The 21011-nt window shown below is 43.2% G+C and overlaps 1 protein-coding gene across 2 annotated transcripts in view; it reads right to left on the bottom strand.

The window, feature by feature from the left end:
• The window catches only part of cerkl (CERK like autophagy regulator), a 210834-nt gene extending 195112 nt beyond the window's left edge, over positions 1–15722 (bottom strand). For both annotated transcript variants that reach the window (XM_072261766.1, XM_072261767.1), the window contains exon 1: positions 15396–15722. In XM_072261766.1, coding sequence (XP_072117867.1) covers positions 15396–15663 — 268 coding nt within the window. In that variant the 5' untranslated portion in view covers positions 15664–15722. The remainder of the gene's footprint in view (positions 1–15395) is intronic.
• Positions 15723–21011: the final 5289 nt, after the last annotated feature.

The following is a 21011-nucleotide window of genomic DNA, read 5'->3' as shown; positions in this document are numbered from 1 at the left end:
ATTTATTTAAGCCAGAGATTAGTGTATCTGTGGAATATTCTGCTACAGACAGCTGTGGAGCTCAAGACCATGAGTATATTTAAAGCAAAAATTAATAGCTTCCTGATTGCTCAGGGCAAGAAGGCAGGTGTATGGGGTTGAGTGGGATTCGGGATCAGCCATTATAGAATGGTGGAGCAGACTCAATGGGCTGAATGGCCTAATTCTGCTCAAATGTCTTATGGTCTTGTAAGATTCCACAAACTAAATAACTCTCAGTGTGTCATTAAGGCCATTACCGAACTGACAATGCTCAGACAATCTCTTCAATTCGGCCACATATGCTAAAATGGTCTCCCCTTCCATTTGATTTCACTTATGAAACCTAAAGCATTCTGCAATCAGCAATGGTTTTTGGTTCTAAATGTTCCTACATTACTTTAACAATATCAGCAAAACTCATTTCTGCTGGCTTGGTTGGAGCAGTTAAACTTTGAAGCAAACTGTATGGCTTTAAACCCCATGTACTCAGCAAAATTGGTACTAGTTTCTCACTGGTTATTTCACTTGCTTCAAAACACTGTTGAATTAGCTCAGTATACATGAGCCAGTTGAGCAATTAAATGTGTTTATCTTTCCAATGTAGCAACCATTTCTGCTTTTATTTACTATTAACACCGGTACTCACTCTTTATGAACCCGCGAATTCTTCCATTTTCTGCCTTTATATAAAAAAAATCAATCATGTCTTCCCTTCCGAAGAACATGTGCACACTGTTTTTTTGTAAAAAAAATACAAATGTCCCGCTGCTTTTCAACAGGTCAGTAGCCGTCTCGGATTAGTTTCAAAAATACCTGATCACGACTGTTATGTTCTGTAACTTCAATACATTAAACTAATTCAAAGGAAAACAGGAGAGCTAAGAGATGCAAGTCTCAAGTTTGTTCTTTACTTTAGCAAGACACCACGTATTACAATTTACATTTAATCGTAATGGATTATATAATCAATCAAGAATGCTTAATCAAACACACTTATAAAATTGCTCAAATATTACTGAAATATTAAGTACATACTTATCCCCTGACCTCTTTCAATAACAAGGTGTTTTGCCTACAGATCTGTCACTCACTCAATGTTTTTTTTGTTTTCTGCACCATCCTCTGTAAACTCTAGAGACTGTTGTGCATGAAAATCCCAGGAGATCAGCAGTTTCTGAGATACTCAAACCACCCTATCTGACACAAACAATCATTCCATGATCAAAGTAATTTAGACCATATTTCTTTCCCATCCTAATATTTGATCTGAACAACTGAACCTCTTTACTATGTCTGCATGCTTTCATGCATTGCGTTGCTCCCCACAATTGGTTGATTCGATATTGGCATTAACGAGCAGGTGCACAGGTGTACCTAATAAAGTGACTACTGCGTGCAGTTGACAGAAATTTCTGTTCATCCCAATTCTATTCATCTGGCAAACAATCCAACAAGTTAGCAACAGTGAAGCATTCAAGAAGGCAGTGGTGAGTGAAAGCTGTATCATTATACAACCGGAAACTAATAATTATCTTGTGGGATGATACAGAGGGATATAACGTATATAAAAAGAGAGGAGACTAAAGACCAGTCCTTGAGGATTTCCAGATATAATAGCTCAGGTACTGGAAGTGAATCCATTGCTAATGAGGCATCAGCTGCAAATGAGAATTGAACCAGCAAGTACGATTACACTGAAACATATAACAGTGGAAAGGTGATAAAGGAAATTGTGCATTCGCCGTGTTAAGGACCAAGAGGATAGATAGTTTAACCTCTGAAGTAATCATATGGAATGTTATTTGTAACTGTAAGAGCCTCTTTGGTATTACAGAAGGGCTATAAAAACAACTGGATATGCTGGGACAGACAGGCAAAATATTATAAAGCAACAATTTTGACTTCAAAGAGGTAGGTTTTTTGAGAGGCATTAAGACAGTCAATTTGAAAGGGAGGAAAGAAACAGAGGGAATACTATGGAAAAAGACATTAGCTAATATGGAGACAGGAAAAGGAACAGTTCAGAGAGAATGAGGTTTAAGCGACCAAAGGGGCATAAATACAATAGTATAAAAATATGCTTCAGTTAAATTGGTAAGGCCACATCTGGAGTACTGTGTGCTCCACTGGTCTCCGTTTTTAATAATAAAAAAAAGGCAACTCAGAGAAAGTTTACCAGATGAACTCCTGGAATGGGTGGCTGACTTATCAAGAAAGGTTTGACAGGTTTATTCACTGGAGCTTAAAAAGATGACAAGAGACTTGACGTAAAAATGCAAATTCCTAAATAGTCTTGACAGGGTGGATACGAAAGAGGATGTTCCTCTCATGGGAGAGATTTAAAATTAGAGGTCACCTATTTAAGGCAGAAGTGAGGATTTTATTTTGCCTTTCAGAGACTCATGAGCCTTTTGAATTCTCTTCCTTAAAGGGTGGCAAAAACTGAGTGACTGTTGCAGATGCAGATAGATATTTAAAGTGGTACTGTGAAGATAGTTTATTGTGGATAGATGGAAATGTGGATTTCAGGTTACAGTCAGCCAATCATCCATATTGGTATTAAATGCTGAGGATGCTTGGGAGTGAAGGAAAAATGACTTTTCTTGCTTGTAATTGTTAAGTTCATATACAAGAAATAACATTTATGCTATATGAAAGGAAAATAAGGATACAACAGATTCAGATGATCTTAACAAAATCATCCATGAACAGTATTGATATGGGAGAAGTTTCAAGTCACAGATTGCAAGAACTAGAATTATTTTGGCATTCTGTGGCAATTCTAAGATAATGAACTCCTTTTGAAAGACAAGATTGGGGTGCTGGCTATGATGTATACTCTGCCTAGCTATGGAGACATTGGCAAATACAGCTCTTCACCCTTGGTATTTAGAGAAGCGAAGATGAGTGGTATCATGGAATCCAATCATTATTAGGAAAGCAAAAACTTTAATGGGAACCATGGCATTAAATATGGAAGGCAAAGTTCTCTACAAGACATAATTTCAGAGTCAGGATTCTAGTATTATTATCAAATAATATATAAATTATACAAACTTGAGATTTGCTTGCTCACAGGTAGCCACAAAGCAAGAAACCTGAAAGAAGCCAATTTAAAGAAAAAAAAGTAATAGTAACAATAAAAGACCAACACCCGATGCACAACAGAAAGAAGAAAAAAATACAAGTCATGCAAGCAATTGAAGCAAACAACAGTCAGAACCAAAATTGAGCCCTCAGATCTAAACCCTGGAGCAGCCCAGAGTAGGCCAAAAGCCTCGCTTATCAGTTCATCACATTAGCAGGCACAGAGCCCAATAGCCGGGGCAGTGTTCATAGCTTCAGTGCCAGGGAGATGAACATCGATCACAGCGAATGTGCAAAATCAGCTCTCATCCTGACCAACACCCTGTCTTTTCACTCTATCTGGACCAGTGTTTAAATTGACCCAACAAAGGAACAGCAAAAGGCTCCGGCACCTTGGAGAGAGGAGTGAAAATCATCGAGAGTTAGTGAAATCGGCTCTCCCCTCTGATATGGGCCGGCATTTAAATTCTCCAAACAGCAGAGGGTACCACACACTAGGACCCAGGCTTAGGCCACACCACCCAGTGACTCACTCCAGGCCCAGTTTTCAACACCCAACCTAAAGCCACTCTAAAGCTCTTCAAATCAGCTGGGTGCCCAGAGCATCAAAACAGAGTCTCCTCTGCCCCACTTCTCCTTACAGCACCCACAGCAATCCAGCTTCGAACCTAAGCAGCTGTATGGGCATTGAAATTCCATCTGCAATGATTCATCCCTCTGAACTCCACTTGCTATCATTCGCCCCATCACTGTTTGCAGCGATAATTTAACATAATTTACCTCCGAAAAGGTATTTTTAATAAATGTTTTCAGTTGGATTTCTTAGTTTTTTGACAAGCAGGAAACTGTCACACACATTCTGTAGCACCATCTTAACCTCTATCTTACAAAATTACAGAAAATTATCCATCATACCTCTGTCTATAATTCTGTTAACAACCTTCAGACCTTTCAGTATCCCAAGAAACTTCTCCGTAGTATTGGCAACTTCACACACTTCTGACCCCTGACACTCCCAAACTTCCAGCATACTGTTGGTGTCTTCCACAATGAAGACTGATGCAAGATACTTATTCAGTTTTTCCTCCATTTCCTTGTCCTCCTGGACTGCTGGCACCCAATATCAGTTAATCCTGTTGATATTGGTTCATTCTCCAGCAGTCCAATGTCCATTCTCACCTCCCTTTTACAATTTATGTATCTGAATAAACTTTTGGTATCCTCTTTAATATTATTGGTGAGCTTACTTTCACATTCCATCTTTTCCTTCTTAATGACACTTTCGTTACCTTCTGTTGGTTATAACAGTTTCTAACTTCCCACTAATTTTTGCTGTATTATATGTCCTCTTTTTGGTTTATATATTGGCTTTAAGTTCTCTTGTTGGCCACAAGTGTTATCTTACCATTAGAATACTACTTCCTCTTTGGGAGAAGATGGCGACGCAGCGGCCACTCCGGTGAATGATATCTGTTATCTGTCAAGTAGAGTGCCGTGCACAATCCTGATTTGATGGAGACAGATGTAAGATCACGGAGGAACATCTGAAGAAACTTCTAAAATGCCTTCTTCATTGCCGCTGCTACCATGTGATCCAGAATCTCTGGAGGGAAAGGCCCCGAGTCCTCGGCTTTGCTTGTTGCTTGGCGGCTGGGGCGGGGTCGAAGCGCTCAGCAGAGGATGGTGCTCAGGAGGCTGTATCGGAGGGGCTGGTCGGAGGCTCGAAGTTTTCAGACGGACTCAGAGTCAGCTGTGGTCGGGTGCTTCCAATGCATCGGCAGTTGTCAGCACCTGGAGGTTGATGGCAAGGAGAGTTTCTCCCTTTTGTCACCTGCTATCGGAAATATCGGGAGTCGATCGGAACTTTGAGACTTTTTTTAATCATGCCCATGGTCTGCTCTTTATCAAATTATGGTATTGCTTTGCACTGCTGTAACTATATGTTATAATTATGTGGTCTTGTCAGTGTTAGTCTTTGGTTTGTCCTGCTTTTTTTGTGATATCTCTCTGGAGGAACACTGTATTATTTCTTAATGCATGCATTTCTAAATGACAATAAACGAGGACTGAGTGTCCTCATAATCTAATCTAATCTAATATCTAATTCCAAATTGCTTCCAGAAATTCCAATCATTGCTGCTCTGCCTTCATCCCTGCCAGTGTTCTTTTCCAAACAATGCTGGCCAGCTCCCTTCTCATGCCTCTGTAATTCCCTTTACTCACTGTAATACTGATACATCTGAGTTTTTCTTCTCCTCAAATTTTGGGGTGAATTCTATCATATGATGATCACTTTCTCCTAAGGGCTCTTATCTTAAACTCTCTAATCAATTCAGTTTCATTGCACAATAGCCAATTCAAAATAACTGATCCCCTAGTTGGCTCAACCATGAACCCCATGACTATTGTAACATTGGCCTTTTGGCATGCATTTTCTATCTCCCAATGTAATTTGTAGACCGCCTTCTTACTACTGTTTGGGGGGGGTCTGTATATAACTCCCATCAGGGTCTTTTTACCCTTGTGGTTCCGTAGCTCTACCCACAAAGATTCAACAACTTCTGACCCTATGCCACCTTTTTTTTTAATGACTTGATTTCATTTTTTTAAACCAACAGAGCCACATCACCCCCTTTGCCTACCTGCCTGTCCTTTTGATACGATGTGTATCCTTGGACGTTAAACTCCCAGCTATGATCTTCTTTTAGCATGATTCAGTGATGCCCACAGCATCATATCTGCCAATCTGTAACTGTGCTACAGGTTCATCTACCTTCTTGCGTATACTACGTACAATCAGATACAACACCTTCAGTCCTGTATTCACTCTTTTAGATTTTGTCCACTTTTTACATTGCAACTCATCGTGTTGACTACAAATTTGCCCTATCTTCAGCCTCTCCTTGCTAGAAGTCTCACTACACACTGCCTTATTTGTAAACCAGCTACCTCATCCTCAGCACTATCACTCCACTTCCCAGCCCCCTGCCAAAAACACCCCCAAATAACCATAGCAAACCAGCCCACAAAGATGCTGGCCTTCCTTGGGTTCAGGTGTAACCTGTCCCTTTTGCCTAGGTTGTACCTCCTCCAAAAGGGATCCCATAAATCTGAACCTCTACCCCAGTTCCTCAGCCACATATTCACCTGCCAAATCATCCTATTCTTATCCACACTGACTTATGGTATGGGCAGCAATCCAGAGATTACTACCCTGGAGGTACTGTTTTCCAGTGTTCTAGCTTGCTCCCTAAAATCTCTCTTCAGGACCTCCTCACCTTGTCTACGTATGTCACACAGGAGCTGAACTAGATCTTTTGGCCCACTGTGTCTGCTCCGACATTCAATCATGGCTGATTATTTTTCAGTCCCATCCCCTTGCCTTCTGCTCACAACCCTTAACCCCTTTACCACTCAAGAACCTATCAATCTCTGTTGAAATACACCCAATGATTTTGTCTCACAACCCTTCCATAAATTCACCAAAATTTGGCTGCAGAAATTCCTCCTCATCTTAGTTTTTAAAGGATATCCCTTTGTTCAAAAGCTGTGCCCTAGGATCCTAGATGCAAAGCAGACTTGCTTAATTCTAAGAATATATCTTATACTCCAAAAAATGGAAACATCCTCTCCACTTCCACTCCATCTAGGTCAATAGCTAGTAAATTTCAATGAGATCCCCCCCCCCCAACCACATTCCTTCTGAACTCCCTTGAGTACAGGCTCCAAGACATCCTACCTACATACAAGACCCCTCACATGCTCTCCACTATTTTAAAAGTTCCCAGTTCCTTCACTCCCACCAGCTCATCTTTATGGTGAATGTCCCATCCCCACATTCTTCCATTTCCCATTAGAAAAACTTTGGGGCCTTGTTTCTTCCTCAAACAAAGATCCAACCAGCTCATCCCTATCAGCACTCTTCTCCAACTGACAGAATTTGTGTTTACCCTGAACAAAATCTTTTTATTCTTCCCAATTTCTAAAAATCAAAAATGTAGCCATGTAGGCCCCAGCTATATTTGTCTTTTTGTTTGCTACACAGATCTACTCTGACACCATTCCCCACCTCTTTCTCTGCCACATCAACTGCACTGGTGCAACCTCCTGCAGAAATGCAGAATTCGTCAATTTCATCAGCTTGCTAAGTTCCACACTGCCCTGAAATTCATTTGGACCACTTCCAGAATCGGAAGTATTATCAGTGTCTTATATGACATGAAATTTGTTGTTTTGCAGCAACAGTACAGTGCAAAGACGTAAAATTACAAAACAAATAGTGCAAAAAAAGAATAATGAGGTAGTGTTCATAGGTTCAAGGACTGTGAAAAATCTGATGATGGAGAGGAAGAAGCTGTCCTTGAATGTAGGTCTTCAGGCTACTATACCTCCTCCCTGACAGTTGTAACAAGAGGGCACGGCCCAGATGGTGAAGATCCTTAAATGATGGTGCCACTTCCAACACCTCCCTTCCCTTCCTTGATCTTTCAGTCTCCAACTCGGGAGACAAACTATCTATTGATATTTACTACAAACTTACTAACACCCACAGCAACATAAACTACTTCTTCCCACTCCATCTCACTCCATCTCTTGCAAGGACACCGTTCATTTCTCTCCAATGTCAGGACTAGGCCAAATGTAAACTAAAAGAACAGCATAGGTAGTCTAAAACCAGATGGCATGAGCACTGAACTCACTAATTTCAGGTAACCTTTTCCCCCTGTCCAGTTCAACCAACACTCACCCAACACCACCTCTAGTCATAGTCATACTTTATTGATCCCGGGGGAAATTGGTTTTCATTACAGTTGCCCCATAAATAATAAATAGTAATAAAACCATAAATAGTTAAATAGTAATATGTAAATTATGACAGGAAATACCTCCAGGACCAGCCTATTGGCTCAGGGTGTCTGACCCTCCAAGGGAGGAGTTGTAAAGTTTGATGGCCACAGGCAGAAATGATGTCCTATGACGCTCTGTGTTGCATCTCGGTGGAATGAGTCTCTGGCTGAATGTACTCCTGTGCCCAACCAGTACATTATGTAGTGGGTGGGAGACATTGTCCAAGATAGCATGCAACTTGGACAGCATCCTCTTTTCAGACACCACTGTCAGAGAGTCCAGTTCCATCCCCACAACATCACTGGCCTTACAAATGAGTTTGTTGATTCTGTTGGTGGCTGCTACCCTCAGCCTGCTGCCCCAGCACACAACAGCAAACATGATAGCGCTGGCCACCACAGACTCGTAGAACATCCTCAGCATCGTCCGGCAGATGTTAAAGGACCTCAGTCTTCTCAGGAAATAGAGACGGCTCTGACCCTTCTTGTAGACAGCCTCAGTGTTCTTTGACCAGTCCAGTTTATTGTCAATTCGTATCCCCAGGTATTTGTCATCCTCCACCATGTCCACCCTGACCCCCTGGATGGAAACAGGGGTCACCGGTACTTTAGCTCTCCTCAGGTCTACCACCAGCTCCTTAGTCTTTTTCACATTAAGCTGCAGATAATTCTGCTCACACCATGTGACAAAGTTTCCTACCGTAGCCCTGAACCCAGCCTCATCTCCCCTGCTGATGCATCCAACTATGGCAGAGTCATCCGAAAACTTCTGAAGGTGGCAAGACTCTGTGCAGCAGTTGAAGTCTGAGGTGTAAATGGTGAAGAGAAAGGGAGACAAGACAGTCCCCTGTGGAGCCCCGGTGCTGCTGATAACTCTGTTGGACACACAGTGTTGCAAGCACACGTACTGTGGTCTGCCAGCCAGGTAATCAAGAATCCATGACACCAGGAAAGCCTCCACCTGCATCGCTGTCAGCTTCTCCCCCAGCAGAGCAGGGCGGATGGTGGTGAACGCACTGCAGAAGCCAAAAAACATGACGCTCACAGTGCTCGCTGGCTTGTCCAGGTGGGCGTAGACACGGTTCAGCAGGTAGACGATGGCATCCTCAACTCCTAGTCGGGGCTGGTAGGCAAAGTGGAGGGGATCTAAGTGTGGCCTGACCATAGGCCGGAGCAGCTCCAGAACAAGTCTCACCAGGGTCTTCATGTTATGGGAGGTCAATGCCACCGGTCTGTAGTCATTGAGGCCGCTGGGGCGCGGCGTCTTCGGCACAGGGACGAGGCAGGAAGTCTTCCACAGCACAGGAATCCTCCAGAGCCTGAGGCTCAGGTTGAATACATGGCGAAGTATTCCACATAGCTGAGGGGCACAGGCTTTGAGCACCCTGGTACTGACACCATCCGGTCCTGCAGCCTTGCTCGGGTTGAGACGTTCCAGCTGTCTTCTCACCTGTTCAGCTGTGAAGCCCACCGTGGTGGTTTCGTGTGGGGAAGGGGTATAATCATGAGAGCAGGGTGGAGGACTGGGAGGAGGGGTAGGAGGGGAGAGTGGAATATGTGTTGGTTGGGGGCAAACAACAGATGACTCATGTGGGGGAGGGCAGGGGCCACAATGTCAAATCTGTTAAAGAACAGGTTAAGTTCCTTGGCCCTGTCCACACTGCCTTCAGCTCCTCTGTTGCTAGTTTGCCGGAACCCAGTGATGGTCCTCATCCCCCTCCAGACTTCTCTCATGTTGTTCTGCTGGAGCTTCCACTCAAGCTTCCTCCTGTACCTGTCTTTAGCCTCCCTGATCCTGGCTTTCAGGTCCATCTGTACTGCCCTCAGCTCCTCCCTATTTCCATCTCTAAACATCCTCTTTTTAGCGTTCAGGATGTCCTTAATGTCCTTTGTTCCTGGAGCTCCTGATCATTTTGCTGTTTTCATCTCCTCCACCTACTCCTTCCATCCATCATGCACACACTCCACTTCCTGCATCCCCTCTCCCCACTGCTCCAATTTGCCTAGCCACCTGCCTTAGTTTCAGTTTACTTTCTTATCAGATTTTATCATCTGCATCCCTTTGCTGCCTCCTCTCATCACCACCCAGCCTCTATTTCCACTCTTCCCTCCCCCATGTGCCTATAAAACCCTGCTAACCTGGATCCATCTATCGCTTGCCAGCTCTTGCTCCATCCTTCCCCTCACCTCTTGAAACTGGCTATCTTCCCGCTACGCTTTTTTTTTACAAATATTGGGACTTGACCACAAATGTTAACTGTCCTTTTTCCTCCATGGATGTGTCTAACTCACAGAGCTTCTCCAACAGTTTTTTTTTTATTCAGGATAGAACATTTCTGGCTGAACACAGTCATGAATGTTTTCTCTCATCTTTAGCAATGAATCCTGCTTTTGTTGAAAGATGTTGAAAGGTAGATTAATGGTTTAGCACAAACTAGATGGGCTGAAGGTGCTGGTTCTGTACTGCAGTATTCTATGACTCTATGATGTTCTTACAGCCCCTTCTTCCTATTAGCTGTACAATTGTTCACCTCTGGTCACAATGAGATATGAATGACAGCAGAACTTCAATCTGCTCCATTGATTGTGAGACTCAACACTTAGCTCCATCTTTGTCATGCTGCTTAACCTGCCTACATTGAAGCTTCACCAGGTTGGCATCTCATTTTTCAATATGGGTGATGTTGCTCCAGGCATATACCTCTGGACATCTTATTGAACTACGTTGATCATCTGGCTTGGTTATTACAGTAGACTGCAGAATATGTCAGGTGATCTTAAAATGAGTTTGGAGTCACATAAAGTCCAGACCAGGCAAGGACAGACTGCTGTGAACTATCTGAGATTTTACAATAATCTGGTAGCTTTGCAATCATCAGTTTTTTTTCTATGAGCCATAGACTACTTACAACAAACACTTCAAAACACTGCAATACACAGAAACCCAGCAGTAATGCCAGAAGAAACACATGGACTCCCAAATACCCACATCACCCCAATAAGTAACCAGTACTCCATCTATCCCAGAGGCTGCAGGTCACATTATGGCCTCATTTGCCACATTAAAACCCAGCCACCCTCGATCACAAGGGACTGCCCAAAAAGAGAATGAGAGATATGCCAGGCCACCATGTTACAGATGATGGCAGTATGTACTTGTTCCACTTCTGATGGTCTACAATGCAACATGAACATCCAATTTTCAGATGTCATATTCAATCAGTCTATTCCATGCCAGACAATACAAAAGAAGACAGCCCAGTACGATGGCTACTCTTCACATACTATTATGTCTCTGAGTATTGGCTTCAGTAAAGGATGGAATTTAATGAGGAAATAATATCCACATAGGGCTTACACTGAAACAAGGAGTCTGAATGATTATTATTATGATAAGTGACAGATAAGGTAAATAAAGAAGTGATCAAGTTAGCTAATAAAAGCACAGACAAGACATGGATTTAAGGAGACAAGAGACTGCAGATGCTGCAATCTGAAGCATTTGATTCTACTGCAGGGTTTCAATCCAATATTAGAAATGACTGAAAACTCTCTGCTTATGATGGAGATGAAAATAGAAACAATCAATATTGAGAATATATGGTAATAAGAATAGGTTAAATAAGGATGTGACAGTTAATATAAAACAGACTTAAGATGAAAACATTAGTGATCTGGCACCAGAATCTTAAAAGTTAAATAAAGGAAGTTCTGCAAACTTGAGTTGACTGCTGTAGACCAGGAAATTGCTTTAATGGCTACATTTTCAATCCATAAATTAGCATTTAAGTAAAGGCAAAAAAAAATCCAACATGATCCAGCTGTAACTTTTAAGAGGCATTAAAGAAAGCACACTGGTAATTCACTTCACACATTAAAGACAAACTCAGGAACAATAATGTGAGTCAAATCAGGACTCAAGGTGGAAGCTGGGATTAACCCTACTGCAGCTCTGAGAACCTGGTGCAAACCCCAATTACCTGTGTTGCTGCATGCTGCTAGGCCAGGAACCTGGTGTGAATCTCAACCATTCACCACTATTCATACAGTAATAAATCACCCATGGGCTGATGTGAAGAGGCTGTTCTTGAGATCAAGTGCTGGGGTGGACTGGGGCAGGTTCCAGCACTGAGATGCCAGACTCAGGGCTGCACTTTGGCTGGTACAATGAGTTCAAAGCACTTCTGGGAACTGGCAGCAGCTATTCCATATGTTGGCAGACCGCCTGGATCATATGGTCTCTCTCACCACCTCTGTTGGATACAACGGAAGCTGCCCACCATTGAGTTTGATAGCACTGAGAAATATCTGGGGTGGGGAGAACTGTGCAGCAAGTCAAAGAAGAAAATCAGCAGCTTCCATCACTTCGAGGAGGTAACGAGGAAGTCTGCCAGATCTCAACAACCTGTCAAACACATGGAACAGATGTTGCCAGGTTGCCAATCCTCAAAAGCCCTACGTCTCAGCTCAGATTGGCTGCACCACTTACTCCAACCTGTACAACACAAGCCCTCACGGTCAGCCTGTCTGCAGTGAGTTACAGTTGATTCTTTGTGACAGGGGCACCAAAGATGCTCGTCCATGTTAGCATGAATGACAGCAATGTTTCACTACCAGATGTGCTCAATGCCTTCTATGCCCACTTTGAGAGGGAGAATATAACTACAGCTGTGAAGATCCCTGCAGCACCCGATGACCCTGTGATCTCTGTCTTGGAGGCCAATGTCAGACTGTCTTTAAGAAGGATGAACCCTCACAAGGTGGTAAGCCCAGATGGAGTACCTGGTAAGGCTCTGAAAACTTATGCCAACCAACTGGCAGGAGTATTCAAGGATATTTTCAACCTCTCACTGCTACAGTCGGAAGTTCCCAATTACTTCAAAAAGACAACAATTATACCAGTGCCTAAGAAGAGTAGTGTGAGCTGCCTTAATGACCGTCGCCCTGTAGCACTCACATCTACAGTGATGAAATGCTTTGACAGGTTGGTCATGGCTAGAATGGACATCTGCCTCAGCTAAGGCCTGGATCCACTGCAATTTGCCTATTGCCACAATGGGTCTATGGCAGACTCAATCTCAATGGCTCTTCCCACTGCAGAAGATCACCTGGACAATGCAAACACCTATATCAGGATGCTGTTCATTGACTATAGCTCAACATTTAACACAAATATTCCCACAGCCCTGATAGATAAGCTACAGAACCTGGGCCTCTGTACCTCCCTCTGCAATTGGATCCTCGACTTCCTAACTGGAAAACCACGATCTGTGCGGATTGGTAATGATACCTCCTCCTCGCTGTCGATCAACACTGCCGCACCTCATGGGCATGTGCTTAGCCAACTGCTCTACTCCCTCTACACCCATGACTATATGGCTAGGTGTAGTTCAAATGCCATCTATAAATTTGCTAATGATACAATCATTGTTGGTAGAATCTCAGACAGAGATGAGAGGGCATGGAGGATTGAGATATACCAGCTAGTTGAGTGGTGTCACAGCAACAATCAATGTCAGTAAGATGAAAGAGCTGATTGTGGACTTCAGGAAGGGTAAGACAAGGGAACACAAACCAATCCTCAAAGGGATCAGAAGAGGAGAGAGTGAGCAAGATCAAGTTACTGGGTGTCAAGATCTCTGAGGATCTAACCTGGTCCCAACATATCGGTGCAGCTATAAAGAAGGCAAGACAGTGACTATATTTCATTAGGAGTTTGAAAAGATTTGGCCTGTCACCTAAAACAGATCAGAGCGCTAAATGGGATCAAAGGAAATTGTTTATAAAAGTGTTGTCAAAAATACAGTAGTAAATTTGGGGACTGGGAATATTTTAGAATGGGCAAAGGAGGACCAAGGCATTGATGAAGAAAGCAAAAGTAGAACTCCGAAGACTGTAATCGTTCCTGTGAATGCATAAACTTGAAAATATTACCTCCAGTTATTGTGGATCCCTTTATAGACTTGACTGGAGATGGGAGACTGGAATGCATTGGAAAGAGCACTTTGAAAGTAATAATAGTACTGAGCTAATTCAATCTGGACTTCATTTTTGACAAATATGCTGGAATTCTCTTGTGTATTAACTAGCAGAATAGATAAGTGATGAGGTGTGTTAGGGAGGGCAGTCGGGAGGCGGGGGGTCCCAAGTGAATCTGAATACATTAGCAGAGATATCTTGCTCCAGCTAGATAGGTATTGCTGGGTTCATATCTGGAATGTTGTGAATAGGCCCCATTTCCCTGCCTAGAGATGGCCATATTCACAATTAAGGAAGTGCAACAAAGGTTAACAAGTCTAATTCCAGTAATACCAATTTTGTCATATAAAGAGAGATTAACCTGTAACCTCGTGTCTTTGGAGTAGATCTCATTGTAAAGTATAAAATTCTTACAGCACTTGACAGGGTAGATGCAATGGTGATGCTTCCCTTAGTCGCATTTTTGAGATCCTGTCACCATCTCAAAATAAAGAATGGAGGATCTCAGAGGGTCAGGCATAATCTAGTCTGGCTTCTTCCCCCTTCCTTTACAATCCTGATGAAGGGTAGCAGGCCAAAACATTGTTTATTCCTTTCCACAGATGCTACCTGACCTGCTGAGTACCTCCAGCATTGTCTATCTGTTCTTCCAGAGTTCCAGCATCTGCAGAATCCCTTGTGTTCAAAGTAAAGGATCGGCCATTCAGCCTAAGACACACAATGTAGTGAATCTGTGGAATTTTATCTCCAATAGCTTCAGTTACTGAATACTGAGTTTGACATTTTTTTAAGATATGACTGGAATCAAGAAATATTACATTAGTACAGGGAAATACTAACAAGGTAAAATATTAGTTATCATATAATGGCTGAAGGCACTAGAGGTCAAATGGTTATCTCCTGCTCTTTTCTGTACTTACTTCAAAAAGAAATTCGCTGAGGACTAGAAAATAAACTTGCAGGGTTACAAGGATTAAATTGGGAAATGGGGCTTACGGAGTTGCTCCAGAGAGCAGGTACGAACTTGATAATCGAATTATGATATACAGTAGTGATATCGAATGTGCCATAGTGATCTGAAAAACTCATGCAAATTTCTAACTTACAGAATGATCAATTAAAGAACTTTCATAGTACATTCCTGCTTTATTCTTTGGCCTTTTCAATTACACTTTTGCTTCGAGCTACAGATAATGTTATACAAAGCGTTTTATATCGCGGGAGTTGCATCGTTTCCAAAACAAATACTTTTTTTAAAAAAAAACAGATTTTGGATACCTCGTAATTTTGGCTATCTGAAAATCTAAATCGCAATAATAACTAAGTTAGCTGCTCCAACTGTTGCACTGCTGCACCTGTGTGGCGGTGAGTGAGATCAAGGCGCCCACGTTAATTACCGTCCCAGCGTCAGGTCCGAGTCGCTGGGCAATGCCTGCAGCTGCAAACACCATGACCACGTACCTGTGGGGTTATCCGGTTCAATTGCCGTCCACTCCAACCTGCTGGGTGTCAGCACCACGTCGCAGCTCCTTTTCTCAATCTCGAATATACCCCTACAGATGGGTTCCTCTGGACCGCCAGAGTTCCTGTTGCCTTTCTGGGCCGTCCCCTTCGCCCCGCTGGGATCCTTTCTCCGGACATCCAAGACCGGGCGCTGCTGGCTGCAACTATCACCCGACTCAGACCACGCATCGACGGCAGGGGCTACTCTCCGCCGACCTTCAAACATCCTCCCCGCTGTACACCCCCCAGTTAACTTCGCCACCCGACCTGTTTGTATGCGGTTACGGCCGTGGCAACACTTGCTGCTCGTGCTCGAGCAACGACGCGTGCGCGCGACACCGACCGTGGGTCGCGAGCTCCGGGCGTTCCGCGCTCCCACCTCTATCCACGCTCCACCCTCCACCCTGGGTGCACCCAGCACCCAGCGAGGGGCAGTCTCGGGGACATTATCCTCAGGGCCAGGGCGAAGGGGGGAATATTACTGTCAGGGTTAGGACAAGAGAGGAGTGTTACACTCAGAGCCGGGGCAAAGGGAACAGTGTTATTCTCAGGGACAGGGCAGGAGCATGTGTGACTCCGGGGGTCTGGTCAGAGGAAGTTGTCACTCTCATAGCAGGACTGTTGCTGCTGTCAGGGTCAGAGCAAGAGAATTGTTCCTCCCGGTTATGCTCTTTGCTCGTCATTAACTTAGGTGCTTAAATGTTGGCAGAACAAAGGTGGATGTGATGTCAAACTACTACAAGACAAAGTACAAACTTCAAAGCAAATTTATTATCAAAGTACATACATGTCACCGTATATTAACCCTGAGAATCGTTTTCTGGGGGACATACTTAATAAATCCAATGACCATGATAGAAGCAATGAAAGACTACACCCAACAGGGCAGACTACCAATGTGCAAAAGTCAACAAATTGTACAAATACAGAAGGAGAAAAAAAAGAAATAATAAATAAACAATAAATATCAAGAACATGAGATGAAGAGTCCTTGAAAATGAGTCCATAGTTTGTGGGCACAGTTCAGTGATGGGGTGAGTGAAGTTGTCCCCTTTGGTTCAAGAGCCTGATGGTTGAGGGGTAATAACTGTACCTGAACCTGGTGGTGTGGGTCCTTGATGGTGGATGCATTAGAGATGCTTTCCTGAAACAGTGCTCTATGTAGATGTGCTCAATGTTGGGGAAGTCTTTACCTGTGATGGACTGGGTGGTATCCACTACTTTTTGTAGGACTTTCTGTTCAACAGCATTGGTGTTTCCATACCATGGCGACCAGTCAATATACTTAAACTACACATCTATAGAAGTTTGGAAAATTTTTAGATGCCATACCGAATCTTCGCAAACTTCTCAGGAGGAAAGTACTGCCGTGCCTCCTCCATAACTGTACTTGCGTGCTGGGCACAGGACAGGTCCTCTGAAATAATGACACCAAAGAATTTAAAGTTGCTGAAACTCTCAACCTCTGATCCCCTGATGAGAACTGGTCTGTGGACCTTCAGTTTCCTACTTCTGAAGTCAATAATCAGCTCTTTGGTCTTGTTGACATTGAGTGAGAGGTTGTCATGGCATTACTCAGCCAGATTTTCAATCTCCTTCCTATATGCTGATTCGTCACCATGTTTTATTCAGCCTGTGACAGTGGTGTTGCCAGCAAACTTACTGTAAATATGGTATTGGAGCTATGCTTAGCCACACAGTCATCAGTATAAAGCACGTAGAGCAGGTTTCTAAGCACAGAGTCTTGTGGTGCACCTGTATGATGGAGATTGTGGAGGAGGTGTTGTTGCCAATCTAAACTGGTTGGGGTCCACATGTGAGGAAATTGAGGATCCAATTGCACAAGGACGTAATGAGGTCAATATATTAAAGCTTATTGATTAGTTTTGAGGGTATGATAGCATTGAATGCCAAGCTGTAATCAATAAAGACTACCCTGATGTATGTATCTTTGCTGTCCAGGGTTGATCTATCTTTGATTTTCCAGGGTTGAGTGAAGAGCCAATAAGATGTAATCTGCTATGGGCCTGTTGTACCAGGAGGCAAATTGGAGCGGATCCAAGTCACTTCTCAGGTAGGAGATCATATGTTTTATCACCAAACTCTCAAAACACTTCATCACTGTGAACGTAAGGGCTACCAGATTATAGTCATTGAGGCAGGTTACCACATTCTTCTGAGGGACCATTACAACTGAAGCCTCCTTGAAGCAGGTGGGTACCTCAGACAGCTGAAGCGAGAGGTTAAAGATCTCAGTGAACTCTTTAATACTTGGTTAGCTACCCCACCTGGGCTGGATGCTTTCCATGCTTTCACTCTCCTGAAGGGTGCTCTCACATTGGCTTCAGAGACTGAAATCACAGGATCATCGGGTGCCGTGGGAGTTCATGATGGTTCCTCCATGCTGTGATGGTGAAAGCGAATATAGAAAGCATGAAGCTCATCTGGAGGTGAAGCCTTGTTATCACTTACATTGCTTGATTTTACTTTGTAAGAGGTGATAGCACTCAAGCCCTGGCGAAACTGGTGAGCATCCTTCATTGATTCAAGTATAGTCCAGAATTGCCACTTCGCCCATGAGATGGCATTCTGGAGATCATACCTGGATCTAATGTAACTTTCTTGGTCACCAGACTTGGATGCCTCTGATCTGGTCCTCAAAAAATTGCAGATCTCATGGTTCATCCAGAGCTTCTGGTTTAGGAAGACTGAATGATTTTGTGGGGACATCCTCATATTCCACTATGTTTATAAAGTCTGTGACAACCATGGTGCACTAAGATCATGATATCTACAGTTCATTAATGCAATTTAAAAGTACATTCCTTAAAGGGATATTACATGCAGCAAGTTGCTGTGAGAGTAACTCAAGAGGTACATTTAGAAGTATTGTACATAGCCCACAGGATATTGCTGTGGTTCCTTGCACTCCGCACTCTCACAACTCTCTTGCTCTTTAGCCTCTCAGGCAGAGGCTGAAATTGTCACGGACTTTATAAAAACAGTCATAAACAACTGTGTCACAACAAAATTATCCAGAGTCTTCTTCAACCAGAAGCGGTGGATGAACTATGAGATTCAAAATCCGCTGAGGGCCAGATCAGTAGCATCCAAATCTGGTGATAAAAAGGTCTGGGTACAGTCTTTGGAAAGCCATCTCACGTGCTAAGTGGCAATTCCTGACCAAACTTGAATCGCTTAATGCGCAACATCTGTGGCAGGGTTTGAATGCTACTATTTCTTACAAAGTGAAACCAAGCGACATATGTGACAACAGGCTTCACTCACAGATGAGCTCCATGCCTCCTATGCTCACTTTGACCGTCAAAACAAGAGAAACCTTTGCAAGCTCCTTCAGGCCCAGATGACCCTGTGTTTCAGTCTCCAAGGCGGACGTGTGAGCGTCCTTTAGAAGGGTCAACCCATGGAAGGCATTCGGACAAGGTGGGATACCTGGCTGAGTACTAAAGATCTGTGCTGATTAACTAGCTGGAGTGTTCACTGTAATCTTTAACCTCTCTCTTCGGCAGTCTGAGATACCCACTTGCTCCAAGCAGGGTTCAATTATACCAGTGCCTAAGAAGAACAAGGTAATCTGCCTTAATTACTATCATTCAGTAACACTTATATCTACTGTGGTGAAGTGCTTTGAGAGGTTGGTGATGAAACATATCAACTCCTGCCTGAGAAGTGCCTTGGATCCACTCCAATTTTGCTACTGTCACCACAGGTCCACAGCAGATGGCATTTCTTTGGCTCTTCACTCAACCCTGGAACATCTGGACAGCAAAGATGCATACATCAGGATCCTCTTTACTGACTACAGCTCAGCAGTCAATACTATCATCCCCTCAAGACTAATCAATAAGCTTCAAGACCTTTGCCTCAGTACCTCCTTGTGTAAGTAGATCCTTGGTTTCCTCACCTGAAGACCCCCGTCAGCTCGGAGTGGCGAAAACATCTCCACAAACTTCATCAACCCAGCTGCAGCAAAACCCTGTGTACTTAGCCCCCTGTTCAACTTGCTTTATACTTATGACTAAGCACAGCTCCAATGCCATATTTAAATCTCCTGATGACATCACTATCATTGGCCAAATCAGCATATAGGAGGGAGACTGAAAATCTGGCTAAATGGCACCACAACAATAAACTCTCACTCAAAGTCAGCAAGACCTGATTATTGAGTTCAGGAGGAGGAAACCAGAGGTCCATGATCCAGTCTTCTTTGTAGTTTCAGATGTGGAGAGCGTCAGCAATTTCAAATGCCTCAGTGTTATCATTTCAGAGGATCTATTCTGGGTCCAGCACATAAATGCCATTACAAGGCAAACACAGCAGTGCCTCTATTTCCTGAGAAGTTTGTGAAGATTTGGCATGACATGTAAAACTTTGACAAACTTCTATAGATATGTGGTGGAGAGTATGTTGACTGGTTGCACCATGGAAACACAATGCCCTTGAATGGAAAATTCTACAACAAGTAGTGGATGCAGCCCAGTCCATCATGGGTAAAGCCCTCCCCACCATTGAGCACATCTACATGGAGTGCTGTTGCAAGAAAGCATCCCCAAAGCATCTGCCATCAAGGACCCACACCAGCAGGTTCAAGTACAGTTATTACTCCATAACCATTAGGTTCTTGAATCAATGGAGATAATTTCACTCAGCTTCACACACCCCATCACTGTACTGTTCCAACAACCTACGGATTCACCTTCAAGGACCCTTCATCTCATGTTCTCAGTATCTATTTCTTACTTATTATCATTTTTTCTTTTGTATTTTCACAGTTTGTTGCATTTTGGACATTGATTCTTTGTATGTCCTGTTGGTGCAGTCTTCCACTGATTCTATTGTATTTGGTGGATTCTCTGGGATCACTGTTGACTGATGGACCATAAGTTCAGTGCCATGTCTGAGCCTGATCAATTAGTAATAAAGTAAATACAAATTTGAAGTTAACAAATTCACCAGTGACACTAGAGTTACCGGATGAATCACAGATGGTGACAATTCACTGTACAGGAGTGAAATAGGATGCCTTTTCGAGTGGTGCCACAATATCAGCTCTTGCTCAGTGTCAGTAAGACTAAAGAGTTGATTGTTGACCAGGAAGATGAAGGAGGGTGAACATGCAGCAATCTACATTTTGGGGATCGGCAAAGGCGAGAGTCAGTAACTTCAAATTCCTGGGTGTTATCATACTGGATAACCTGTCTTTGACCCAGCATTAGATGCAATACTAAGAAAGGAATGGCATCTATTTTTTTCTTAGGAAGTTTAGCTTGTCACCAAATGCTCTAGCAAATTTCTACCAATGTACGTTGAAAATATCCTGACTGGTCGCATCCTGATCTGGGACGGCAATTCAAATGCTGAGGAATGTAAGAAGTTGCAGTGAGTGGTGGACTCAGCCTAATACAGTACATCATGGCGCATCCCGTCCCACTATCAATAGTATCTACAAGAGGTGCTGCCTCAAGAAGGCAACATCCATCATCAAAGATCCCCACCATCTGGAACCATGCATTTTCTCACAGTACCATCAAGCAGAAGGTACTGAAGCCTGAA

Source organism: Mobula birostris, chromosome 6, assembly GCF_030028105.1.
Source record: "Mobula birostris isolate sMobBir1 chromosome 6, sMobBir1.hap1, whole genome shotgun sequence".
Classification (NCBI taxonomy): Eukaryota; Metazoa; Chordata; class Chondrichthyes; order Myliobatiformes; family Myliobatidae; genus Mobula; species Mobula birostris.
This window is presented reverse-complemented; position numbering and strand designations above follow the sequence as displayed.